Source organism: Glycine max, chromosome 18 (assembly GCF_000004515.6).
Source record: "Glycine max cultivar Williams 82 chromosome 18, Glycine_max_v4.0, whole genome shotgun sequence".
Classification (NCBI taxonomy): Eukaryota; Viridiplantae; Streptophyta; class Magnoliopsida; order Fabales; family Fabaceae; genus Glycine; species Glycine max.
The window spans coordinates 8,445,026-8,472,987 of NC_038254.2; the positions used below are offsets into that span (position 1 = coordinate 8,445,026).

General features: G+C 33.2%; 2 protein-coding genes across 9 annotated transcripts; one reads left to right on the forward strand and one right to left on the reverse strand.

The window, feature by feature from the left end:
- Positions 1-1,419: 1,419 nt before the first annotated feature.
- Positions 1,420-6,669, reverse strand: LOC100802551 (pentatricopeptide repeat-containing protein At4g33990). Of its 7 annotated transcripts, none has more exons than XM_041012292.1 (6): positions 3,679-6,669; positions 3,488-3,596; positions 3,173-3,384; positions 2,737-3,047; positions 2,356-2,501; positions 1,420-1,722 (listed from the first exon to the last, which is right to left on the reverse strand). In XM_041012292.1, exon 1 carries the CDS (start codon positions 6,547-6,549, stop codon positions 4,075-4,077), a length of 2,475 nt encoding a protein of 824 aa, XP_040868226.1. In that variant the 5' UTR covers positions 6,550-6,669; the 3' UTR covers positions 1,420-1,722; positions 2,356-2,501; positions 2,737-3,047; positions 3,173-3,384; positions 3,488-3,596; positions 3,679-4,074. The 7 variants fall into 7 exon arrangements, with proteins under 7 accessions (XP_040868226.1, XP_040868225.1, XP_040868227.1 ...); XM_041012291.1 differs by having other exon boundaries at positions 2,261-2,501; XM_041012293.1 differs by having other exon boundaries at positions 2,356-2,651.
- A 6,874-nt stretch (positions 6,670-13,543) lies between these two features.
- On the forward strand, positions 13,544-26,983 carry LOC100803073 (protein ENHANCED DOWNY MILDEW 2). Of its 2 annotated transcripts, XM_041012290.1 has the most exons (20): positions 13,544-13,704; positions 14,170-14,628; positions 14,714-14,810; positions 16,884-16,943; positions 17,077-17,222; positions 17,376-17,472; positions 17,582-17,680; positions 18,095-18,342; positions 18,429-18,521; positions 18,608-19,132; positions 19,322-19,469; positions 19,556-19,657; positions 20,568-20,660; positions 22,750-22,791; positions 23,384-23,494; positions 24,518-24,589; positions 24,689-24,807; positions 25,405-25,468; positions 25,586-26,034; positions 26,278-26,983. In XM_041012290.1, the coding sequence occupies exons 2-20, from the start codon at positions 14,210-14,212 to the stop codon at positions 26,732-26,734; spliced, it is 3,441 nt and encodes a 1,146-aa protein (XP_040868224.1). In that variant the 5' UTR covers positions 13,544-13,704; positions 14,170-14,209; the 3' UTR covers positions 26,735-26,983. The 2 variants fall into 2 exon arrangements, with proteins under 2 accessions (XP_040868224.1, XP_006602176.1); XM_006602113.4 differs by having other exon boundaries at positions 25,586-26,983.
- The last annotated feature ends 979 nt before the right edge of the window (positions 26,984-27,962 follow it).

Here is a 27,962-nt window from a genome sequence, read left to right on the forward strand (position 1 = left end):
TTTGGGCTTAAGTAATTATGGGTCATGTTTCTAGAGAATTCTTGTAGTGTTTGGAGTGTCTAGATATTTCTTATGGTTTTAATATTCTCTAGAATACTCTTTGGATCTCTAAAGTTGAGAACTCTCTAGAATTAGTGTGTCTAGAGTTCTCCTTAGAGTAGTATAAATAGAGATGTAATCCTACATATTTGTATCAAGCAAAAATACAAAGTTCTCTCCTCCATAAAGAATTCTCCTTCCTATCAAGTTTCTATTCAAAGTCTCCAATATTCCTAAACACTTTTCCTAAACATAAAAAGCCTTATTTCCAACAAATCTATGCAAATATATTTATTTTTCATTTAAATTCTTCTAAAATTTAGGTTTTGGTTTGTAAGCTTTGTTTTTCATTTAAGACCAGCACTGGCTTTTAGTTCCTATCAAATCTCATCCTTTTAATCAATCTGTATAAATAATATAGTTTCGGCAAATATATGTTAATTTTATAGTATAATGTTATTGTTATGTTTCAATCTTCCAAGCAACCTAAGATAGAATTAAAAAGGAAGGACACAAGTCTCTAAAATGTTTACTCCAGGATTTTCTTTAATTGCTCGATTGTTAATCATAAGATGCAAATATCGAAAATTGGATTTGCAGATTGACAAATGAGTTCAAAAGCTCCACAGAAAAGAGACATGATGATCTATGGAGATTGGGAGTGCTGTAGAACAAAACAGAAGGACAGAGGCTCAAGCCTTATGCAGATATACAAGCAACCAAATTTTAAAGGAATTCTAACCTACAAGAGTCATGATGGGGATGCATAAATAACAGTTTGTGGATCCTCTACTTACAAGAGTTACAAATCAGACACCTTAAGGACTATTTCAGTTGCTCGTGCACCAATCGAGCTACTCATTTGGAAGTTGTAACTACTTTATAGAATTGGTAGAAATTAAACAGGACCAAAGCAAGTTATGTAGTTCACCACAATATGACAATTATATCTTTGATATATTTTTATAAGTCAATTTTGATAATTGGTTTAACATGTCTGATTGAAATATAATTTTGGGATGTTTAGCAACTTGAATACTATAGAAGCTTTGATTTTGTTAGGATTGGTTTATACGTTGGCCTTTTGAGTTTCAAAAAAGAGTGATATTGATTACCATGTACTAAATTTAATAATCTATATAAGCTCAAATGAGAGTTTTGACATTGGCATATCAACTATTCAGAAAATTTGAACTCCAATCTCATTTAGCCAAGTTTTTTTTTTTTTTCATATGGAACATTTTCTTTGATCTATCTCTTTCATTCCATTTGAATGACTGACATAAATGTGGACTAAGAGTTACCTTATTGTATGTACATCTATACACCATATTAAATTGGATGAGTTTACAAACAGGCCCTAAGATTACACCCAGATCATTAACTTTGCAATAATCTGCATCATGATTCACAAAGTATGCATAAATTATTTGTGAGCAAAGTAATGTGACGTAGAGTGAGTCTTGTACAAGACAAGCCTCAGTAAGACTAATATAAAGTGTAGCCACTAAAAACTCTGTCGAAGTCCAGTAAGGTAAGACACTACATGAAGTGTAATGATGACCAGACATATCATCAATTTCAATTTAATTTCCAAAACCAGAGTTTGACCTCCTTGTGTATTCTGCATTGTGTATTCTGCAACTAGTTCGGCTAGAGATGAAGATTTGTTCTTAATCAACCCTACAGGATCAACATAAAGAGAAATCATACTCAATTATCATGACTTCATGAGAAAAATAAAATGAAAAAAAGGTGATAAATAAAGAAAATAAGTGCTGTTGTATGGATTTGATTATCCAGTATAAGAGTATTACATTACTCGAAATGTATTTTTGCTTTCTCACAGTAAACTGATAGACTGACTACTGTGGTTAGTAGTTAGTCTCTTATTAGTTAGTAAAGAGGATATTAGTGAATAACAGCTAAGTGAAAGCTGTATCAACTAACCTAGGTTAGTTGACAGTTAGGTTAGTTAGTTGTTAGATCAACTATATAAACTGAACTGTAATCTGATAATACTTGGGTTGAATAATATTCCTCTTTCCTAAATATCATTCTCTCTTCTCTCTCAAATTCTCTCAACCACCATTATCCAGGGACTGGGAGAAATAATCACTTTTTCATTAAAAGCTTCCGTAGGAAGTTAACCAAAAAAATGTGATTATTTGTTTAAAATAAGACCAAACAAGCAGGAAGAAATATATAAAGAGATGTTTACCTTGATTTAAAAACAGAACCATTATCACTATCAATGATTTAAGTTATCCAATGAGCAATGGTAATGAATGTGCATTCTGAAAAATGTTGCTTAACTGTTTGCTGAATAATATTATCTGTGGCTGTATCAACTGATGCAGTAGCTTCATCAAGCACCAAGATCTTTCTTTTCTTAAGTAGAACACGGCAGAGGCAGACCAACTGCCTTTGACCCATACTCCAATTTTCTCCATTCTCAGTAACTGCAAAAACTCATAATGATAAATAATACATTCTTACTACATTTAGACATATGATCGTGACTTTAACCCATGCTATGTCTATGTTCAAAGTTTTGAGAAGTCAAGCTTCCCTTTTTTTCCTACATCTCCAAGTTGGCACACATCTAGAACCTGAAATATTTCTAAAAAGAAATTAATATGTATAACCTGCACTAAATAGATAAGTTCTTCATACTGTCAAACAAAACCAAACTACCTCACAAATCTGTTCATCTGTGTACTCTTCCAGTGGGTCCAGGTTGGTTCTTACAGTCCCTTCAAACATTGTTGGATCTTGAGGAATAATGTTTAGTCTGGACCACAAATCATGAATTCCCATCAAAGAAATGTTAACACTATCTATCAATATTTGTCCAGCAACAGGTTCAATGAGTCGGGAAAGTGTTTGCACTGGGGTTGATTTTCCACTTCCTGTTCTTCCCACAATACCAGTTTTTGCTCCAGCACAGCAGGAAACATGCAAGTAAGACCTCGTAAAACAAGAGAAAAGTGAGGAGCATATCGAACCTGCATCACACACTTCCTCATTAGGGGAATATACCATATAAAAACCAGGATAGACTTGTAACCAAGAAAATATAATTGTAGCCTTCAGCTCAGAATGGAACAAATGTATAACCTTTGAAGTGTACCTGTAAATCCCAGATATGAACCTCTCCAAATGATGACCAACAATAATCTGGTTGGTTGTCTTTTATCACAAGAGGAGCTTCACTTGGAAGGGATGTGTACTTGAATACTCTTTAAACAGATACATTTTGTTCTCCAAAGTGCAAAGGAACCAGATTATATTAAATTGTAGAGTGTTTAGATTAAGTCCATATGTCAGCCCATCCGGTGACACCTTGAAAAAAACAAATTTAAAGTAATCACCAAATCAAGTTTTGAGCTTAGTTTCATAAGGAGTAAAGTATGACAAGCGAATGTATGTAGTTTTAAGTATTCACCAGGAGCAGTCATTGAATTTGGAAAAGATATCAAGAAAACCAAACAGACAACAAATGTGAGAGTGGACTAAATATCCAATCCGAAATTCAGCCATCAACCGCAGTAGCACTGTATAACAATATATTCATTTGCTGAGATTTGTTGTTACTGTTGTCAAATAATATAGGTTAGACACTATCCATAAAGCTACCTGGTACTATATGCATGCTGCCATGACTGGAATCAATATTATAAACACCTTCCATGCAGCTTGAGACATCACAACAATATTTCCCAAGAGTTGAACCCAGATTGAGGGCAATTGCCCATACTACATTTGGAATGTTAGTGAGTGAAAGTGATACTCAAAGCAAACTACAGACTTTAAAAATATGGGTACAAACCGCAGTCCTTGACAATGCTGGCTGGCCAACAATGACCTGAAGTTCAGGCAAAACACCATATACTTTTTGGTAGTCCATAAAACACATGACCTCGACAATTGGCAGTTGTGCTGCAGTGACAAACCAATGCCAGGTTGAGGATGTCTCGGTAATTAAGATATGCAGTTATGGTCAATCTTTTCAAGCTTGCATAATTGGGACTATCACCAGTAATCACCACATGAACAAATCCCATCTTTAAAGTGATGAAAACGGTTTGAATCCCTCACAATAATCTCCCTCTCAGTAATTTTGGATATGTACTTAGTTGCATTATGGCAATCACCACAAACCCGCAAGTTTTTAAATATCCTGATGGGACTTTTTGGTGGGGTACTGATAATTCCAAATACAATGGCCAGTCTCTCACTATGACTTGTCAAAATCTCCTCTTTCTCATCCTCCTCAACATCTTGTAGGACAAAACTATAGTCTGGAACATAACCAAGGCTCTTCATTTTGGCATTCAAAACCCTTAATTCCTCGTATATCTCTGCACATTGTGGATGGGATTGGTTCCCAGCATAAAAGACTTCAACTACACTACCTACTACAACAGAGCTCCATCCAGGAGTCTTCCTCAATCCCCTATCTCTGGCCAATGATCGTACTTTAACTGCTCCTTCCCATTTTCCAACATTAGCATAGATATTTGACAGCAAAACATAATAGCCAACATTCTCTGAATCAACTTCCAGTAAGCGATCAGAAGCAAAAGTACCCAATTCTGCATTTCCATGTATTCTACAAGCAGCAAGAAGAGTGCCCCAAATTGATGCATCTGCCTGTATAGGCATATTGCTTACTAAATTATATGCCTTCTCCAAATACCCAGCTCTGCCAAACAAATCCACCATGCAGCCATAATGCTTCAAATTAGGCTTGATCCTGTACTCTTTCTGCATTGTATCAAAGCACCATTGAGCCTCATCAACTAAACCAGAATGGCTACAAGCCGACAACAATGATACAAAGGTAATATGATCTGCCTTCACCCCATCAGCTCGCATATCCTTGAAAAGTTGCAAAGCTTTTTCTCCATGCCCATGAATCCCGAGAGAAGATATTATGGCATTCCAAGGAACTGATGTTTCCTGTGGAATTTCATAGAATAAGGACATCGCATCCTCTAACCTTCCACATTTTCCATACATGTCAATCAGGCAGGTAGCCACAAAGACATCCAAGAAGAGACAATTCTTGATTAGCCTCCCATGAATTTTCATTCCTTGCTGCAATGCTCCAACATGGGAATATGCTGGGAGAATGCTCACCCATGTCCCTTGGTTGGGGACTATCGTTCTACCCTCTTCCATCATGTTGTAAGCATCAATTGCTTCACTTGCAAGACCATTTTGAGCATAACCTGTGATCAAAGTGTTCCATGAAATAACATCTCTGCTAGGAAGCTGTTCAAAAACTGCACGTGCACAATCTATAGAACCCAATTTGGCATACATGTTAACAAGTGCATTACCAATCACAATGTCTACCTCAAGCCATCTACATCTCACAACAAATCCATGAACAGCCCTGCCAATCCTCCGATCACTTAACTGACCAAAAATTGAGGCCAAACTCACAACTGTCAACAGGTCAGGTCGCATTCCAACAAACAGCATCTCTTTAAAGAATCCAAGAGCAGTAACCGGATCATCATTCTGCTCATACGCAGCAATTATAGAATTCCAAGACACCAAATCCCTCACTTCCATGCCATCAAAAACCCTCTGTGCATCCTGCAGCCTACCAAACTTGGAATACATATTGATCAAAGCATTGCTAACAAACACATCACTTTCCAACCCGTGCTTTATCACATACAAATGAACCAACACCCCACCAACAACATCATTTGATTGCGCGCAAATCGGAAGCATGCTAGACACCGTAACAGTGTCCATCTTCACCTCCTCAGTCTTCATCCTATCCAAAACACGCAACGCCTCCGCCACATTCCCGTTCTGACAAAACCCGGAAATCATGGCATTCCAAGACCCCACATCGCGAACCGGCATATCAACAAACACCTTGTGGGCAACCTCAACAGCACCAAACCGCGAATACAAATGGATCAAAGAAGCAGCGACGTACACATCATGCTCAAAACCCATCTTCAAAACCCAGCAATGCATCTTCTCCCCATCAGCCAGACTCAGGCAGGCTTTCAACACAGGAGGGAAAGTGTAAAAGTCAGGTCTCACACCAGACAGGGACAACAACTCAGTGACACAATCCATGGAATCACGGTATCTCCCACGCCTAACATATGCAGACACCATCGAGTTCCATGAAAAAATGTTCTTTCTCTGAATGTGCTTAAATGTGGTGCTAGACAAGGAGAGGTCCCCGAGAGTGGCATACAGAGTAACAAGCTGGGTAAGCAAAACAACATCTTGAGCTTTACCCAACACCAGAAGAAGAGCGTGAAGCTGCTTGGCGACATTGATGTTGGTGCAAGAACGGAATACAAGGTTGAAATCGACGACAACGTTGTTGTTCTTGTTGTTCTTGTTGTCAGGGTCATGTGATATCTTGTGTTGCAAAGAAGATGAAAAGAAATGATAAATGCATGGTTGCTGCAATTGTAAAATGGGCTTGAAATTGCGAGGTGGCAAGCATTTAAGAAGAGAAAGCATTACAAAAGCTTTGAATAGTTTAGAACCGTTGACTGACTCGCGCCGCCTCGACGCTCTTCACACTTCGCCTTCGCTCGTTCTGTTCTTTTGAACGTGGGTCTCCTTCCGAGTTCTGAGACAAAGGAAGTGATTAGACCATTCGGGATTTCAAATAGGGATTTTACATCATTTTTATTTTTCAAAATTATATTTTTGGACTTTCAATTTGTCTCCAATTTAAATTTTGGTCTCTCTATAAAATTATTAACGAATTTTGTCATCTTATTTTATCTAATTATATAATCTTGGTAATCTTGTCCCTAGGCATGTCAACATTCTTTTGTAACAGCCAATGTCCAGTTGTGAATCGAGGATCAAAATTGCGTGATTGGATAAAATAAAAAAACAAAATTCGTCAATAATTTTAAAGGGAACCAAAATCTAAATTGGAGACAAATTGGGAGATCAAATTTGTAATTTTGCCTTTTTTTTAGAGTCTATAATACTTCACATGATTGAAGATCTCTAGAAATTTTTTTATAGGCAAAATTATAAATTTGATCCCTCTATTTATTTCAAAATTTGATTTTAATCCTTATATAATTTAATTCACGAATTTAGTTTTCAGTTTTTTTGCAATCATGTTATTTCAGTCTCCAATTTCGAAATTGGGTGTTGATTACTATTTGTCAATGTTGAGCATCACGTATTACGCTTTTATTGGACATTGACCACAAGTGTTGCGCTATTGGACGTTAATTTTGTGCACCTAATTAACATCAACCTTCAATAAAACGCGACACGTAATGGTCAACGTCCAATAAAAACGCGAAATGTGGCAATCAAGGTAAGCAATTAACCCTCAACGTCCAATTTCAAGGTTGGGACTGAATTAACGGGATTTGTAAAAAATTGGGAGACTAAATTCATTAACTAAATTATAGGGGTGCCAAAATCAAATTCTGAGATGAGATCAAATTTACAATTTTACCCATTTTTCTTCCTTTAGTAATAGATCTCATTTTGGAATAAGTTTTAATAGATCCCATATGGACTCCATTTTTAAATATTTTATTGGAATATTTATTAAATTAAACATAATTAATTAAGTAATTAAATTTATTAATAAATCATGTAAGAAAAAAATTATAAATATTAAGAAATAGGAAAATGGACATACATTTAAATTTTATTTATGACTAAAATGTTAAACAAATAAAAAAATATATAAATTTGATAAAAAAAAATGCAACACATTAATGTCAAAGAAAAATTAAATTTTATTATTGTTGTGACTAATTTTCTTTACTTTTTCCCTGTCATAGGAGGAGTTTTATTAAAAATAAATAATTATTTTTAGATAAAATGATAAATAATAAATTTTATTATTTTATTGAAAATAAAAATAAAAATTATAATCATAAATTTAAGTTATATTTAAAATTAAATCTTATAAATCAATAAAAAAAATTATTTCTTAAACATTTTTATTTGATCAAATAATTGTAAACTTGTCAAAAAAATTTAAAATTAATTAAAACAACTTGATGAACATATATGTAATATATTTTTATATAAACTCAAGAAACTTTATCCAATTAATTTTTTTAAGATAATTGCTCATTCAAAATAAGAAATATATTAAATTAATAAAATATTTTTTCATTAGTAAGAATAAAAAAATATTCAAAATTTATAATAACTCAGCTATAAATTTATCATGTTTAATTAACTAAACTAGATTATAAAGATAATATTAAATGTAAGAGTTTAATAAGTGGATGAAAATGACACATAATTGTTTAAATTTAATCAATGATGTAATTTTTTAAAAAATGATATGATTTCTCTATAAAGATAAGGTAAGCAGCACTTTATCAGTACAGCTTTTATCTAATAAAAGTTAAACTATTATATAAATATTGTAAACGTATACCATTTAATAGGTTGGTTGTTAAATTTTTATCAAATTTTTAATCAAGTCTCTCAAACTTTTTTTTGTTTAAATTGAGTTTCTGAAATTGTATTTTTCTTTTAATTAGGTCTTTACTATGTCCAGCAAGCACCTAATTAAAAAATAAATATAAATTCAAAAACCTAATTAAGAAACAAATAGATTATAGATTTACTTAAAAATTACAAACAATTTAGAGACGTAATTAATAAGTTACCAACATTTGCATGTAAACGTTCTCAGCCTACTTTGTTAAGTTCTTCAACCTGTTTAGAACCTGCAGGGATAGGAATATTGGTTTGCAGAAATTCATAATTACTTTTAATTAGGTCCTGAACTATTTAACATTATAAATAGATTCCTGATTTTTTTTTTCTGGGTGTTTCAATTGAGTCCTTAAACTAATTTGTTTTTATTAGATCTCATAAGGACCTAATTAAAAAAATAAATACAAGATATTGTGCATGTAGCTTAGAAAATTATACCAGGAATGATTTAATAGATTCCTTCTTGTGGGTGAGCTATATCATCAATAGATTTTAAAAAAAAAGTTTCAACATCAACAATTTAAGGCAACACTACAAGAATTTCTATGCTTAGAAGTAATTATTTCAACATTCACACCTTGACGGTCTAGTGACATTTTATTGGTATAATGCAGTTGTATTAGAAATTAGAATTGGCCTAGAGTGGTAATTTCTTGTATACCTCTATTTAGCATAGAGTTTCCTAAGACATGAATACTTAAGAAGTGGATAATTTACAAGATCTACTGGATTCTATACAATTGATTTTTACTACAATTCAAAGCCATGAATTCTGACACAGGACTTAATACCTATGTTTGACATGAAGAAATGAAATGTTGGGCGCCAACAAACTTAATGTCATTGAAAAATAAAGGCAGTTGATGTTCCAATAAAGTTGCAAAAGTTTCCAATGATGCTTTTAGAAATGTTACAAGGAATAACAGTGAAAACAAATATACGAGAGGTGGCAGCAATAGGAGTAACCTTGCAATTTTGAAAGCGCAAAGAGTTTCTAGCGAACCAAATGAGAGAAATGGTATTGGCAATGCCCACTAAGGCAACATCTTGTAGTTGCGTATTCAAGAAGCTATCAAAGCAACTCGAAGGAGATAAGGCTAAGAGTGCTTTTTAACTTACCAACCAGCCAACTCCAAAGATAACTAGCAAAAGGGAAATGAAAAAACAAGTGATGAGTGGACTCAAGGAGTAGCACAAGATGTACTCAGAGAAAATATTTCAGCCCCCGATTGCTAGAACTTCATCTATGGACATTTTTGCTTGTGGAAAAATCTCCATAGAAGAATATACTTAGCAGGGGAAGAAGTAGTTGGGTTTCTGACCATCTCATCAAGAAAAGGAGCCTTAGGAATATCCACAGGGCAAATATTAACAGCTAGATCCTTAATTAGGTTCTCACATCTAAGGATTAGAAGCACAAGGTTAGAAGCCTCTAACAGCTAAGGGATAATTCAAAGACCTTGATTCTCCCACTAGAAGATCATTCTCTTATCACAAGAAAGATAATTGCATCATCTCAACTGATCTTATCATCCTATACCAGACATGACCTATAAAGGTATGATTTCTACCTTAATCATCTTATATAGGTGATCTAAATTGACAAAAATAATCTAAAATCGTGATTTATTTACAAAACATAAAATATGCCACAATGGATTATACAAAAAGAATTATATCAGTTCAAATCAGAAAGTAATCCCAGCCCATTATAACATATTAGATTCATCACAATTTAGGTCCGTTCATCTCATACTTTCACAAGAAAGCCAAAGGGTTTGTTCACCCAGTAACATAAATAGATATACAGTGGACATATGAACCATTAAATCACTTACTAATGGAAAATGATGTTCTGGTATAGATCCTATTTGGCATGGAAGACAAGGTTGATAATATTCAATTCACAACATGTTATCATGTAGCTTAGCCTAAATTAGACATCACCAACAACTGATTCACTTTTTGGAAATTGGCTAAACGAACTTTATTCCTTAATTAGGTTCTTATCCCACTTTAAAGATATTCCTAAAAAATTCGCAATACACCCTGATTCATGTCGTAACAGAAAATATCATTCAAGAATAAACACAAGCACCTATAGTGCAGGGTCGTATACTACTCGAGGCCTCTTTATGATGGAATTGGCGGGAAAAATCCAACAACAACAAAGCACAATGAGCAAGAAATCAATGAAACTCAATCAAGTCAAAAACAAAACCAATGAAATCAAACAACTAAATGAAAAAAATCACAAATTAACGAAAAAATGAAAGCCTTCTGCAATGTATGAACCACCTTGAGAGTTTTAGGAAAAAATAAGTGACATTAACTTTAATAAAGTCATCTAATGAAAAAATGACGGGCAAAAGAAAAGTTTTAGGAAAAAATTATGAGGAAACAAGAAGTTATTTTACATGGAACTTGGAGATGGAACGTGTATTGGCTGGTATACTGAGAGATCAAATGAATCTAGGCAACAAGGGCGACGAAGGTTGGAAAATGTCGACATTTAATGTTGCGGTCGCAGTGTTGTCTACAAGCTTCAATGTTAATGTCACATAAGATAATGTCAAAAACCGTATCAAATTATGGAGATCGTGGTATGGTATTGTAAGTGACATCCTTGACCAAAGTGGGTACGAAGCACATAATCACATTCGAGAATGAAAATGAATTGCACTGTAAGTATTAATATATTGTTATTTGTTATGCAAAACAAATTGGATTTGACTTTTTCTTTTTTGTTCTAGTTGCCTAAATCGGCTAAACCGTTTCGATTCAAGGTGCTTCAAAACTGGGATGATACAGTGGATTTGTACGCTAAAGATAGAGCCACTGGTCATGAAGATGAAACTCTTATGGATGTTGTTGATGAAGCGATGAGTACAAAAACAAATGAAGTGGAATTCATGGGTTTAATAGACTTAGAATAACCAAACTCTAATACAAGGAAAAAGACAAGGTTCAACTTCTTTTGGCACACATCCAGACATTCTCACAACAAAAAGATTGGAGAAAAAGAAAAGAAGGAATAACAACTTCTTTGGATAAAATGATCAAGTCTCTTGACCGAATGGTAGAAAAATGGATGATAAAGTTGATGATGAAAAATATTCAAGAAGTGTAGCTTTGATATGAGATCTTAATAGACAACAATGGGCGAAAGCTATTAAATGGTTGGCTGACGATCCAAAACTATTGTGAAAGCTCTACCCATTCATGAGAAAACATATTATGTTTTAACACATGAAACTTGGTAAGTAACACTTTGTCTACATTTTCAATTTCAACTTTCAAATTAAAAGATTGTGTCTTTTTTATGCCTAGCTGAAGTGATATTTTCACTACTATTGTTTGTTTCTTTTGTGTCAGGTTATTGTGAACAAAGAATGCAGAGGAGTTGCATCCTTACAAAGCAAGAAAAAATTGTTTCTTCAAAAATTGTTTGATTATATTATTTGTTTTGGACCTTCTAATTTGCAAAATAGTTCGTGAATGATTGAATATTATCACTGAAGTGACATCAATATGGATGATATATGATTTTAGGTCGTGAATGATTGAGTAAAATTATTTTGATTATTTAATTATTATATATTAAAAAAATTGATTATTAAATATTGTCTAGCATTGAATTTATTTTGAATATTTAACTATTTAAAAAATGACTAATATTTATTTTTATTCAATATTGAAATTTTAATTTTTAAATAAATATTTAAAAATGAAAATTTGAATTTTATTGAAATTGAATTACTTTATCCAAACAAGGAAATTAAAATACAAGAAATTGGATTGCTTCATCCAAACAAAATGTTTACAAAATGAAAGAAATTTAAATAAAGACAATTAAAATGTTGTGTATTTGAATTTTCTAGAAATTTTAAAATCCTTCATCCAAACATAAAGTTAATATATGAACAAAGCTAAAAGATAACCAACAATATCAAATGGTTAGAATAGAGAATAGTGAAGGAAGAGTGAGCGAAGACATAATATGTTACATGTGTACATTGATAATAGACTGCAAAACATCAATTATATATGGTTTAAATAAGTTTTTTCAGACCTGACAAATAAGTTAGTTTCATATAACTACCTAATTTTTTTTTGTCAAATACCTACTAGAATTTTTTTTTTGTTTCATTTTATTACCTAGTGATAGTCATCTGTTAAGTAATGACGTGACAAATAGAGTGTCATGTCATCACGTCTAATCAGTGACACCTCATTGTCATGCCATCACCTTTGTTGACGTGACAATAATGGAGTGTGATGACATGACACTCTATTTGTCACGTCATCACTTAACGAAAGATGACTAATGATAGATAATAAGATGAAGCTGAAAGTTTTTCAGGTACTTGGTTGAAAAAAAAATTAGGTAATTTTTTGAAAACGATCTATATCACATATATGAAAAATTTAATTAAGTCATTTACAAAATTAAATTTTTCTTAAGCAAAATTGTAAATTTGGTCTCCCTATTTGTCTTAGAATTCGATTTTGGTCCCTATATAATTTAATTCATGAATTTATTCTCTCACTTTTTTGCAATGCTGTTATTTTAGTCCTCAATCTCGAGATTGGATGTTGACGGTTAATTGTTTGGCTTGATTGTCACGTGTCACACTTTTTATTGGATGTTGACTGACATGTGTCATGTTTTTATTGGATGTTGACATTAATTAGATCTACAAAATTAACATCTAATAAAAGCACGACACATGACGATCAACGTTCAATACAAAACATGACACGTGACGGTCAAGGAAAATAATTAATAGTTAATGTCCAATTTTAGGGTTAGAGACCAAAATAATGAAATTACAAAGTTGGAGATTAAATCCGTAAATTAAATTATAATGATCAAACAAGTAATTCTGAGACGAATAAAATGAACAAATTTACAATTTTATCTTTTTCTTATCATATAACAAATTAAATCAACGGACCATATTGATGCATTTTTTTTTCCACAACTATAGACGATCCTACTCCGCTTTAACCCTTCAACTCCGTGTCAGAATCTTCGGGAAAGTGCAGCATTTTACCGTAGGCACCCCTTCTCTTCCCTCCCTCTTTTCTTCTCTTCTTTTCTCCCGCTCCCACTAAAATCCCGAACCCATTTCCAGAACCCTCACACCAACACTGCGTTCATCATCGCGAAAGGTACGCATGCCGTTTCTCTCCATCGTTCTTCAATTTTTTTTTCCTTTCGAAAGGTACGCACCGTGTCAGGGTTCTGTATTTCGCGGTTATAATTAATTATATCATAATATATCCCTTAGTTTATCGCATTTTCTATTGAATACTCTTTTATCGGAATCGTTAAATTTGGTTTTCTATTGTCTCTCTTGATTATCACCAGTGGATTGTACATTCAAATATTCTTCGCATTCAGCATTTTTAGTTCACTCGTTAGTTGAATTTGTTGTGACTTGTGAGTGTTGTTAAGGTTTTAAATTGCGGTTACGGTTTCGTTTCGTCTCGTTCATTTGCGAACAAATGTAGCTGATGGTCACACAATTGCGGTGGCGGACTGTTTTTAAAATCTTGGTGTTACTCTTTGATGTATTTTTTTTATATACAAAGTAACAGTTTTTTTTTTTTTTTTTTTGTATTTTTGGTGCTTAGTTGTTGTGTAGTTAGTTTTGAGGGGTTAAAAAGAAGGGACATGGCATCTTCAGATGATGAGGGAGAGGCTCAACCACTATCTGTGTCGAATTACCATTTTGAAGACAACAAAGATGCGCCTGTGTGTTTTTCCGTGTTGCCAATTCAGTGGAGTGAGTCTCAGAGTCCAGTTGGCAAGAAAATGCAGGTGTTCTTGCACGGTTTTGTGGATAATGGGCTGCAGAAATTTTTCGTGCAAGTTGTTGCATGGAGGTTTGATCTTTCCTATGTGAGGCCAGAGATATTGGTGCTATCAAAGGATGGAAGATGGATTAAACTCGAGAAGCCTCGTAAGAGCTACGAGGATACCATAATAAGGACTATTTTGATCACCATTCACTTCCTGAGTTATGTGAAGAAGAATCCTGACTCGTCTGCCAAGTCTGTGTGGGATAACTTGAGTAAGAATAAGGAGTTTAGGTAATTTTCAATGTTCTGGAGTTCTTTTCTCCTAATTGTTGTGGAAGTACATATTGTGACATTTTTGCAAATTAATTATTTGCAGATCTTATGAGGTTATGCCTTCGCAAAATGATTTATTAAATCATATGACTTTAATGGGTGAAGCTGCCAAAAGAGACACTGCCTTAGCAAAGTCCAAGGTTTGTATTTACTTTCAAGTCTTTAACAAATATGTTGTGGTGGTGAACTAGGAAATTAGCATTTGATATATTTTTTTCTTCCGAAACATCCTTTGGGGAATATTGATTCAAAATATACTGGTATATTTTTGTCATATCTTGAAATTTATATTTTACATTAGATGCAAGACCAAATGGATTTAATTAGATGTGTTTGAAAAATCATCTGTAGCTATTTTTGGCCTTTATTTTTAGTTTAATGAAACAGGTTGTCTTATTATACAAAATCATACCCTTTGACAAGTTCCAGTAAAAGATTTAGGATTAAGAGGTAAAGTAGGATTACATTTTTGAAGTGGATTTTCAATGTTGTGGTGGTGGCATCTATCAAGGGAGTCTATGAAGGATGAGGTTGTTAATTGGTGGAATTCAGAAATGTAAATAGGCTTGTTAACTGCTTTGATTTTTAACTTCAGCATGTTTTTAGGCGAGAATAAATGAATAAAAACTATGTAATTAGCATAATTCCCTCCCTGCACCCCCTTCAGCAGCAAATTATGTGCTTCTCTTTGCCAGTGTCACAGTTAAATTTTTAGGTTGCACTTCCTCCTCTGCTTGTTCCTACACTGTTCTGACGAGATGCTTAATTTCTTTGTGAGGGTATGACCTTTTTTTCATTGTTTTTTGTGGGTATTTCCATGTTTCTCTCTCGCATGTGCAATTACAGGACGAATAACCATTTAGAAAGGCTGAATGCAAATAAGAAAGGAAATATAGAAGTCCTAAAACATTAAGAGGGAATGCTTCCTTAACAAGGAACTTCTTTTTTGAAGATATGTTGGCATAGGCATTTTCTTTTGATGACAAAACAAAAGACTTGATTTTTGAATCTGGAGAAACTTCTTTGACTCTGATTTGGATTACATCTTTGTTGAATCTGAAGATTTATGCTTATTGTTTCAATGGTTATATTTTGTTAGTTTAGAATTGACTGTAGGGATGACTAGTTATACAGTTATTTTTCCTATGCAAGTCTACTTTGAATTAGTATTTTATTGACATGCTCTCCTCTATCTCTATCATAAATTTTTAGAAAATTGTCATATCCATTATTATATTATAATTATAATCATATTAGTCATTAGACAAGATACTCTTACCTATAACTAACATAGCTTATACTGGACTGACTCTTGAATTCATTTAAATTGAATGGGAATTACATGATTTTTCGTTGTTATTTGATATAATTGATGAATTTGTAAGATTTCTAGGCCAAGAATATGAAGTTCATGAAGTGATTTGCATGCATCATTAAGCTAGATGATATACAATCTCAATACTTTTCTATAATACTGTGTATTATAATGCACTGGTAGTTTCTTCATCTCTGTTTATCTTATAAATCTTTCCTTGTTTCCTTCTCTCTTAGTAATTTAGTATCCTTTTTCATATACTTAATATGTGCTCCTTATATTTAATTATTGATGATGCATCTACTTTGTACCCTTAAAATTTGCTTTCCTTTAGTTATGTTAGATTGACTCTCTCCTTGGTTTTGTTATAAGGATAAGGATTTAGTTATCCTTTGACTTGCCCTTTTGATTTATTTTGATCATTGTTGTTAAATAGCCACTATAGCGCTATTTCATAGCGAAATTTCTCAGATCCGCGATTGTGATTCTGTCCACTATTCCGGCTGCTATCAATGTTGTGGTTGTGGTATGCGTCCTGCATCCTCTTGTCATCTCTAGCGAGTCTCCAGCCAATTGAACTTGAGTTAATATTATGCCAATTTTTATGTATTTTATTTTTATTTGCATACAACTTAATTTTTCAAACATATATAATTGATATATATATCATATATATTTCAACCATAATGTGACTTCGGCTATATGCCCATGACACTATTTGTTATATGATATAGCAGATTATTGGCTTTCTGCCTTTTACCGCAATTGATAACACTGCTTTCAATTAGGCATTTAATTTTTTCTTTTTTAAGAAAAAATATTTAATATTTAATTCCTTTTCTTGTTTTTGTATCAACATGCGTGCCTCGCTTCAATGACTAGTATTTGATTTAAACAGCTTTTGCTCATGGTTCTGGAAGATAAGGATAAGCTGAAGATTAAAAAACCTTCTGACAAGGTTTGTTACATATTTAGTTTTCCTTCCTTGAAGATAATTTGGCTTTGATATATTTTCTTTTGTTACTTGATTTTATTCATGTCACATGTATTATTTGTATTATTATTTTAAAAATGTAATTCATTGATTTCAGGAAGTTAAAGATTTAGCACGACCTGGATTTATAATTGATGATATTGACAATGATATGATTGATGAATTTGGTGAAGATTCTGATGGAGAGGATGAGTTGTTTGATTCTGTTTGTGCAATTTGTGACAATGGTGGTCAACTTTTGTGGTATGTTTTTTTTTTTGTGGGTTATTTTATTGTAGTGTAATTTCTCTGTGCTGTGTATCTAGGTTTTTTTACATAATTTCTAGAGAATATTCTATAAGTTTTACTGGCCTCAATGGTTTTTCTTATAATTAAGTTATTAAATGATAAATGCAGTTGCGATGGAAAGTGCATGAGGTCATTTCATGCTAATGAGGAGGATGGTGAAGAATCTACTTGTGCCTCTCTTGGTTTTAGCCGGAAGGAAGTTGATGTATGTTAATTTTATTTTCTCTTCATATTTATTTGACTTTTATTTTTCTTTTTACCTTTTCATTGTGTGCTCAGGTAGAAATTTGATTGCTTGTGACAAAATTTTGCAGGAGATCCAGAACTTTTACTGTAAGAATTGTGAATATAATCAACATCAGTGCTTTGCATGTGGCACACTAGGCTGTTCTGATAAATTTTCTGGTGCTGAGGTATAACTATGTGAAACACAATGGGCTGATCTTGTTGATCATTTCATTGATATATTTTTTTCCTAGCTGTATGAAGTTCCACCCATTCCTTGGTTGTTTATGTATCCATTATTTTTTGAGGAGAAATAACTTTTTAGCATACTTCACTCTTTGGTACTGTGTAAAATAGGAGAAATTTGAAAATCTTTCCTAATGTGGGTGTAAGTTTTTGTAATTCATATGCAGTAAATAGGCTGCAGTAAAATGTAGTACAGATTACAGAGAGTGCTAAAGACATAAATATCCTTATGCACACTGCATGTGCTAAGACATGGCACTACTATTACTAATGAACAATTTTTAGAAACATGATGCTTTTCCTGGAGCTTCTTTGTTCTGTATGGGACTAAAAGTCATTTGGTTTTTCTCCTTTAGGTCTTCAAATGCGCTTCCGCAACCTGTGGTTTCTTTTATCATCCACATTGTGTTGCAAAGTTACTTCATGGGATAGTTGAGGATGCTCCAAAGGAGCTTGAGGAAAAAATTGCTGAGGGGGGACCCTTTACTTGTCCTACTCATTATTGCTGTGAATGTAAAGAAATGGAAGACAAGAAGAAACATGATTTTCAATTTGCTGTTTGTAGGCGTTGCCCCAGGTCGTATCATCGCAAATGTTTGCCAAGGTTCTTTCTTTCTTTTTTGCCTGTGTTGCTAGTACTCATTTAATTATTCTAATGTATGGAGGGCTGATTCTTAAGTTGCTTATCAGAGAGATTGCTTTTGATGACATAGAGGATGAAGATATTATAACAAGGGCTTGGGAAGATCTTTTACCAAACAATCGCATTCTTATATATTGTTTGTAAGTGTTATGGTATACTGGTGCTATTGTTCTCCAATTTTTATTTCTAAACCTCATGTAATATATTTTTCCTTTCTTTAAACCAGAGAACATGAGATCGATGATGAACTTGGGACTCCTATAAGAGATCATATAAAGTTCCCCAATGTTAAAGCTACTGTTCGAGAAATTGATGCAGAGGAGAATGCAAAGTCTGCGACCAAAGAGAGAGTTATATTGAACAAGAACAATATTGACTCAAAAAATTTATTTGGCAAAAAAGCTACTGCTAAAGTTTCTAAACTTCCTGGTAAAATGTCTTCTGGGAAAGTTGGAGACAAGAAGTCTGAAAAGATTTCTAGATCAAATATTTCAAGGAAGAAAATAAACGAAGCATCAAGATGTTTTAATGAAAATAAGAGGTCAACAATCTCAAAGGAAACCAAAAAGTCTGACGGTGCAGAAAACAGGCCATCATTGGGTGCAAAATTATTTGCTTTAAAGCAGAACAGTTCTGAGCATATTAATTCTGGTAATGAGGCTGATGATGTAGCCAAAAATACCCTGGTTGTTAAGCCTACTAAAAAGCTGAGTAGCACATTGCCCGCATTAGATGCAGATTCAAAGAGGAGGTGAATTTTTTTCCTTGTCTGACTTTTGGATTGGTTATTTTCTGCTGTTGCTGTTTTTTTTTTTCCTTTAAGGTTGTTTTTATAGTGTTTACCATTAATAGTAAAATTCTATTAGATTCTTGTTTGAAACTCAAGCTATTTTAATGGTTGTTTATGATGACATTGTTGATATGTTTTCTTCTGATGTAGATTGTTGGCTTTGTTTAAAGAAGCTACTTCATCGGTTACTTTGGAGAATGTTATAAAAGAGCACAAATTTGCTGCTACTCATACTCACTCGTTGAAAAGTGTTGTGGAGAAGACCATTACATTGGGGAAATTGGAAGGCTCAGTTGAGGTACATATCACTATCTATATTTATTACTCTATGGTGTTTATTTCAGAGTTTGTTTGGAGCTTAGGTATTATGTCTTGTGTATTCAGGCTGTTCGAACAGCTCTAAGGATGCTAGAGGACGGGCACAATATTCGGGATGCAGAAGCTGTTTGTGGCCCTGATGTTCTAAACCAGATATTTAAGTGGAAGGTACTCTGCTATTTTTTCAATTTTTTCTAGGGATTTTGGTTCTAAGTGTCTAAATATTGATTCCTCTCTAGTATTTTTTACTGAATGATATTCTTTCATCGTTGATGGAATAACTATTCCTCTTATTATCCCTAACTAAAAAAGTTTAATCAGATAGGAAATCCTGGATGTTACAGGCACCTACTAAACAATCAAAATAACTGTAATTAGAATTGTCACTATCATTCCAATGATGAATTTTTTTTATCTATATCAGTTAAAATTTTAGGGTCTTCGATTAGACTGATATTTTCAATAGGACCAAGATTATCCATTGATTTCCTTTTGAAAAAAAAAGTTTTTTTTTTCAAAATATTTCAATTTTTATAGATGAGGCATTATTTGATTTCGAAATCTGATTATTATATTCCTAACCCAAAGTGCTCCTTGGTGTATTCATAAAAATAATAATTTTTTCTTTGAATCTTAGCAATTGATATCCTTTCGAAATAAAATTTTTTCTTCATTTGAATTGACAGTGAATTCTTTTAATTTCTTATTCGAGTACATAATTATCTTGAATGCATTCACTATTTCTTTATTTTCCAATCCCCTAGAAAGAACAAGATGTCTCTTTTGTTCTTTCTTCAACAGTTTCTGATTTCTCGTAGATCTTTTAGTAGGATTCGAACCCAGATGAAGTTCTGACCATCTGTCAGAGAAAAAAGAACGAGTAGCTCTTGCAAGATTCCCAAAAACTTCTTTGATCTTAAGTCTTAACTTGTTCTATGTCATGTCTTGTTACATATCTCATAAATTTTTTCCTAGACTTTTATTTTCCTATATTTATAATATACGATAGTGCATTGTTTAAAGTAGTATAAATGATTCAGTTCAGTTGTCACAGCTTTATTAACTGAATCTTCTGTAGGACAAGCTGAAAGTATATCTTGCACCTGTTCTATATGGTAATCGGTACACATCGTTTGGTCGCCATTTTACACAAATTGAAAAGCTGGAAGGGGTATTTATTCTTACTCAACTTTTTCTGTTATTATTTTATTTTAGTTATTCTGTAAGATTCCTGTACTCTCTGACATTATATATATATATATATATATATATCCCACTTAAAAGATAGAAGGTGTCTACTAGCAGCCTATGCCTTTTTGATGGGGACCAAAAGACCATTCTTTTCTTTTACCGCACAAACAATTTCATCTTGGAATTAGTCAGACCCTTTTTACCTTTTTTTGGTTAGAGCCAATATAGGGAATGAGGGTCAAATCATTTTCACCTTGTGGCCTTATTTATTGTGAGAGATAGAATTGGAGCAGCACGAGAAACCCATCATCAAAATACCGTTTTATTTTTGTATATATAAAAGCACCATCTGGACATGGCTGAGGCATATGGACAAAGACTTTTCATTGCATTTTAATCTATGGACTAGTAACCTTAGAGCAGCAATTTTGTATAAGTAAAGATTAGTAACATAGAATGCCACTACATTTTACTAGTATGTCTATACCCTGGCTGTGGTTCCAATCTAGACTCCATTCAGTCTGAATCGGAATCATTACTCTGGGTACTTAAATATATGTAATTTAGTACCTCTGGTACTCTTTTAGTATATATAAAATATTATCTTTGCTGATAAAAAAATAAAATAAAAGCACCATCTGAATTTGTTGGTAGAGGAATTGGTGTTATTACTCCATAGATGTGTCTAGTTTCTCTTCTGCCAGTATATTTTGATTATGAAGAAAGAGGGAGAGTGGGAGGAGATTGAGCAGTTTAATGGAGCGAGAAAATTAAAGAAGAGACCGCAACCCAAGAACTGAAATGACAAAATTACCTAAATCCATAACTTTATTTACCTTTTTAAAAGAAAAAAGAATGGTCTTTTGGTCCCAATCAAAATGGTGTAGGCTGCTAATATACACCTTCTATTTTCTAAGTGGGAGTATATTAGCAGCTTCCACACACACACACATTCTTTATTGTGTCTTTTTGCATCTTCATGTGTTGCTGTGTTGGAAAGATACAAAAACTAGTTTTATTATCCTCCTTTTTCATTGAAGAGTATTATAGATCTAGTAGTTAGGACAGACTTGGATGTGTTATAGATTTCTAGGTGAGGCCGATGTCACAGAATAGTGGTAAACAGATTAATGATTATTTTGATGGGTTTAAATTTGATTATGTTCATGTAGTAAGATATATTTTAAGCTATTTTTCATTTGCTTTGAATTTTATGCTTTAATACAAATTATGATTCAGGATTCAAAAATTATCTTGGCGATTCATGATTTGAATTTTGATTTGATAACCTTGAAGCAACAGGTTATTTTCAATATGTATGCTATTTTTTATGTATTTGTATATTTCCAAGTATAATTTTAAATTTTTAGTAGGATCTTATTTATAATCCAGTTACCTTCTATGATTTACAATCTTTGACCTCACTCCTGATCCTACATAAAATCTTGATTTTGACAACATTGGGTAAAAATACCAGCTTTAGACCTGTTGCTGTGCACTTGAAGCAAAAGCTAAAGCTCAATTTAGAATCCAAGAATATATTTGACCCTCAGGGATGAACTTATGTTTTCACCTATAACTATTTGGTTGGCTTTACAGCGGCTTATAAGAATTTTCACATGATTGAAAGAGTTTATGAAAATATATTATCAGACCACAATCTTTGAGGATATTGTCATAATGCTCAAAGTTATAGCAATTGAACCTTAGTTTAAAATGGCTTTTATGAATAAGCTATCTGGTGTAAGGATTTTCAGAGGTTTTAAATATTTATAAAAGCACGTTCAAAATGCACTCAATACTTAAACTTTATTGTAACATCACTAAAATTGTCAAAGTTCTGAAATGCATTAGTAGTTGAATAAAATATTGCACTTGTTCACAATATAGCCACCCTAGAGTTTGGTTATTGAAAATCTGGAAGGCCATTTGGAGAGTGATTATGCTCATGAGTCATGACATTTGATATGACTGACATTATGTTTTGTTGTAATGAATTTCTTTTTTGTCTGTCTTGCCATAATTACACCCATCAAGCATTGCTTAAATAATGGTTTTTACATTTTCAGATTGTTGATAAACTCCATTGGTATGTTCAGAATGGTGATACAGTAAGTACTGATATTGATATAGTTACTTAATTCATTGTCTTTGTTTACACAATTTTTTGCCATTGTTTGTACCATTTTATAGTCATCTGAGGTGATGTGAAAATAGTCCTCCAAAAGCTTGTTCATTCATGAAAATACTAATATTTTCTCAAACTATAAAACAGATCTTACATTGGGCTGTTTTAGTTTCTAAGATCCTTTTGGCATTTTATTTTTTAATTCGTTTTTTTTTTTTTTTTGCTAAATAATTGGAGGGAACTGAATGATGCAGGTTTCTGAAATATCTACATTTTCATGACTCGACCTTTGTTTGCATCAGGAAAGATAATTTTTTTAATATGTTAATTTCTTGCTTATTTGAAATTTTAGGGAAGATGCTTAATCTTTTCTTCTGTTTTTGACAAATGCAACTGTTATAGATCTGCCTGAATTTTTTTGACGTTTCTACTTTCTGTACAGCAAAAGATCAGTTTTTCCTTGTGAAATTGTGATATACATTATTATCTGGTGGTGGATGGTATTCTTAACATTGTTAATCATCTACTAATTTTAATGTTGATTACCTGACTGGGGATAGTTACATTGTGGTCAGATTGTGGACTTCTGTTGTGGTGCTAATGACTTTAGCATTCTTATGAACAAAAAGCTTGAAGAGACTGGGAAGAGATGCTCATACAAAAACTTTGATTTACTTCCAACAAAGGTGACTACTTTTACAAGTTGTTATAACTTATTACTCTAATTTTTATAATTCAATTTTTGCTCATTGCCACTGCAATGTGTGATTGTTGATTTTAAACTGACAGATTTATTTCCATTTAAATATTGAGAGACTGAGAAAAATTATAGGTGAAATACTGAGAAGGACTTAGAGGTCACTAGTTTGTCCATGGACATGATTTACAATAGGATATTATGGCATTGTTTAATCTATGTAGCCTATCCCACCTAGTAGGAACAAGTTTGCTGTCTTTGTTGTTAAATTTTGATAGTATTGGCGTATTTTAGCTAACAATCTTTGACAAGTTGGCAGAGGTTTTCAACATGCATCCAGTTGTATCATTTCAATTTATCAATTGTCTTCTCTGTATTATTTGCTAGCGACCCTTTGTATTAGAATACTCAAGCTCCTGGTTTCGTATAGTGTATGTATGACATTTTGATTTACTTTTTTTTTTTTTTTTAAATGTTGGTTCTTCTATCAACATTGATAATGATCATCTTACCATCGAGTAACAGGATGAGGAATCACCTATTGCATAAAAAATTGGCTAACAGTCATTTCTGAGATGAATTTGATGTACTATAGGGCCAGCACTCAGCAGCATAACATGTCAAGATGTGTCTTTTGAGTGTCAAATTTCAGAGTCTTTTTGTGAAAATACATTGTCCTTGATTCTTGTCAAAATAAAGTTTCCAATTATTTTAAACAATAAATGCATATAATTGAAGTTGAAGCGTGTGGGTGGGTGTACAATATAGCTATTAGTAACTTGCCACCATATTCTTCAGGAATATATCAATGCTGTTGAAGTCTCTGTGTGTGTGTGTGTGTAGTTTCAAGCCTAATTGATGTCTAGTAATAGTTTATAGGCTGTAAAACACCTCACTATACATTTTTGTGAAGTGAACTGGGTTAGTGAAGACAACTACAGAATACATAAGCATTCAGTTTATGATTATCATATTTTTCTGTCTGTTTATGCTGAATTTGTTTTGTTTACAGAATGATTTTAATTTTGAGATGAGAGATTGGATGACTATCCAAACAAAGGAGTTGCCTACAGGGTCACAGTTGGTATGAATCACTTATTTTAATGGTTGAGCCATGTATGCATATCCACATGACCGATTCACGTAATTCTTGCATTATTTTTCTCATTTGCATCTGGAACAGATCATGGGCCTTAATCCCCCCTTTGGACTTAAGGCAGCTTTGGCTAACAAGTTTATAGATAAAGCTCTCGAGTTTAGACCCAAGCTCCTAATTCTCATAGTACCACCCGAAACAGAGAGGTAATGTTTTTTTTCTTGTTATTGTTTTCAAGAATAAGAGAGTTAAATAAGCTTTTCCTTCACTTCAACCTGCCAATAGGGGTGCTCAAAAAAGTTAGTTTTCTAAAAAATAACTATAACTTACAATAACTAGGTATATAATATACAGTTATATAAAAGTAGTTATAAAACCATAACTAGTTTTATAAAAATAGTTATTTCAAATAACTTTTTTTTTTTTAAAAAAAAAAATAGTTATAGTTATAAAATAACCAGTTTTATAGAATAGTTATTTCAAATAACTTATTTTTATTCATCCATAACCAGTTATGTAACTAGTTTTATATATAACTTGTTATATTCATAAACGGTTATATAATCGGTTTTTAAAATCAAAAACCAGTTATACCAAATTATAAGTAGTTATACAAAACTAGTTATGGTTATAGTTATTATAACCACTTAAAATCTAGTTATTTATTAGTTATCGTTATGGTTGTTTAAACAACCAAACTATGAGCACCCCTACCTGCCAAGACTACCTTGGAGTTGTTGCTTCCTTGGTTGGAGGAGGCAGTTCATCTTCTGCCTTTTCATGTTTGTTTCCTTATTATATAGGCTAGATGAGAAACGGTCGCCTTATGATCTTGTCTGGGAGGATAAGAGGTTTCTATTGGGCAAGGTAAATAAATATTAATAATATCTTGTGGTAATTTGTATTTTGATTGATACATACTCTGTATTGTTCTGACTGTTGTCTTTATTTTTTTTCCCTGTTCTTGTCCTTTTTTGTCTTAAGTCATTTTATCTACCGGGATCAGTTGATGCAAACGACAGGCAGATAGATCAGTGGAATGTAAAGCCACCACCGCTCTACCTTTGGAGTCGTCCTGATTGGACTGATAAGCATAAGGCCATAGCTCGGAAGCATGGTCACTTTATCAGCCAGCGGGGGCTGTTAAGAATTGAAAGCTTTGATAAAGAAAAATCACCGGCCAGTCATACTTTGGATGATAGTTCTGGTTTCAATAGCATGCCAGGTCATGATATCTTGAATTTGACTGATGCACCTATCAATGAGGGCCAGACGGGATGCTCACCACATGGAAATGTTGATCGAGAGAGTCAAGAGAGACAGAAATATATGGTGAGAAAGGCTGATAAGACCTCATGGAAGAGGAAACGAAGTGAGGAAAACGATGGAAGAAGACTAGGTGTGACCTCACCACCCAATCCAATTGATGGGAGATCCTCAGTTGAAAGTTTTCAGCTCAGACCTGACATGCCACCTCCTGATTATGAGCTTGGTGATAAAAGTTATAGGCATTTGGAGCCCACCTCTTCCTCACGAATGGGGGGGATTAGAGCAGCCTATAGCGGGACCCAAAATTGGCCAAGTGTTGCCAATCCCCTTTATGATTCTGGGATTACAGATGTAGGTGAACACCATAGCAGCCTTCCAAGAGACATCGCCAATAGCATCGGATATAGACCCTATGTCAGGGAGGATGAGAACTACCTTAGGGAATTAGAGACAAGGCAACAGACTCGCCATTATGGTATTCAGAATCCTAATTCTGTGATGAGTAATTATCTATCTGTGCATGATCCTGCTAATAGCCACCACATGGGGCCAAGTTATCCAGCCCTTGCTTTAGCATCTGAGCCTTATGTGATGAATACACCAGCCATGCAGCGATATGCACCTCGCCTAGACGAATTAAACCATGCAAGGATGGATCCTTTGGGGTCTCGCCTAGACGAATTAAACCATGCAAGGATGGATCCTTTGGGGTCTCGCCTAGACGAACCTGCTATAGTTGGTAGAAACGGTGCTTTTGAACGTAGTGCCCTCCCACCTGGATATGGGAGTAGGATGCCAGGTTTTGCAGCTGGTTCTCACCATATGTATTCACGCCAGAATTCAGCAGACCGATTCAATGGGTAGTTTTAATGTCCATTTTTTTGTTCTCCTCTTCTACTTTTGCATAAAAATGCTGTATGCCTTAATCTGCAGAAATCATAGGGTTTTTTTTTTTAGGTGTATGCTGTATGCTAAATCTTCGGTCTCTATTTCCTTCCTAAAGAACATTTAGGTTTTTTCATTTTTTGGTGATCTGTATATGCAAGACCTTGGAGTGGGTAGATACGTTGTACCACCTACAAGTATATGATAAATCAGAGTTCACTATTTGAAGAATGAGGCTTTCACTCCTCATTATTCAATTAGACACCTTAACATTCCCTTTAAATGTAGACTAAGACATTCATTCTCTTCGCCGGTCATGGGATATTTTTAACATATCTGTTCTCTCTTTTAGAAGTGCAATTTGCACTACTACCACATTTATTCTACAAGTGTTTGACATTTTCAAACTACCTTGTTTTATTTATTTTCCCAACAACATATTTCTTAAAATTTATTATTTCATCTTTAAATTAAATTTTAGTATTTTTTTAAGAATGTCAATAGTTAAAACAATTTTACATCACAATTTAACTAAAGAAGTAATTTATTTTAATTTTCATTTATTCAACCACCAACTCCTAACATTTTGCACATATACAAGGGTTCTTCAAGTTTTTTTTTTTTTTCATTTTAATTTTCATCTATTACATTTTCCCACTGTTATTTTACACTAGTCAGTAACTAGCACAGTAAAAGAATGCCTAAAATTTTAAGGCCACATAATTTTATTCTTAAGCCAATAAGTATTTATTAAGAAAAATCAAATTTGATTATAAATATAACTGATCTGTAGCATTAATTGCTTCATCAATTTTATTTGTTATCGAATACCCCGTCATACTTTCTTTTGAGTCGCTACCATAAGCTTGACGGTTGCTTAGTAGTTGTCAATTTCATGGAGTTAAAGCCACTAAGCCAGCAGTTGCAGATTACGAGCAACCTTTTTAAATAAGAAACGGGAGTTAATATTAATAAACAATATTTTCATCTATTTTTATATTATTATTTATTACATCAATTGCTTTTTCTTCTTATTTGTTCTTTTTAATTATCACCTCTTCCTTACTCTTCTACGTACCTTCCCCATTTTCCAAAAAGAGAAAACGATAGCTTGATATATTCTTCCGACCGAGCAAATGAGGTGGCCGGAAAAATATCGAAGTTGTTACGTTTGAAAGTTACGTGGGTAACTTCTACGTGAGAGAAA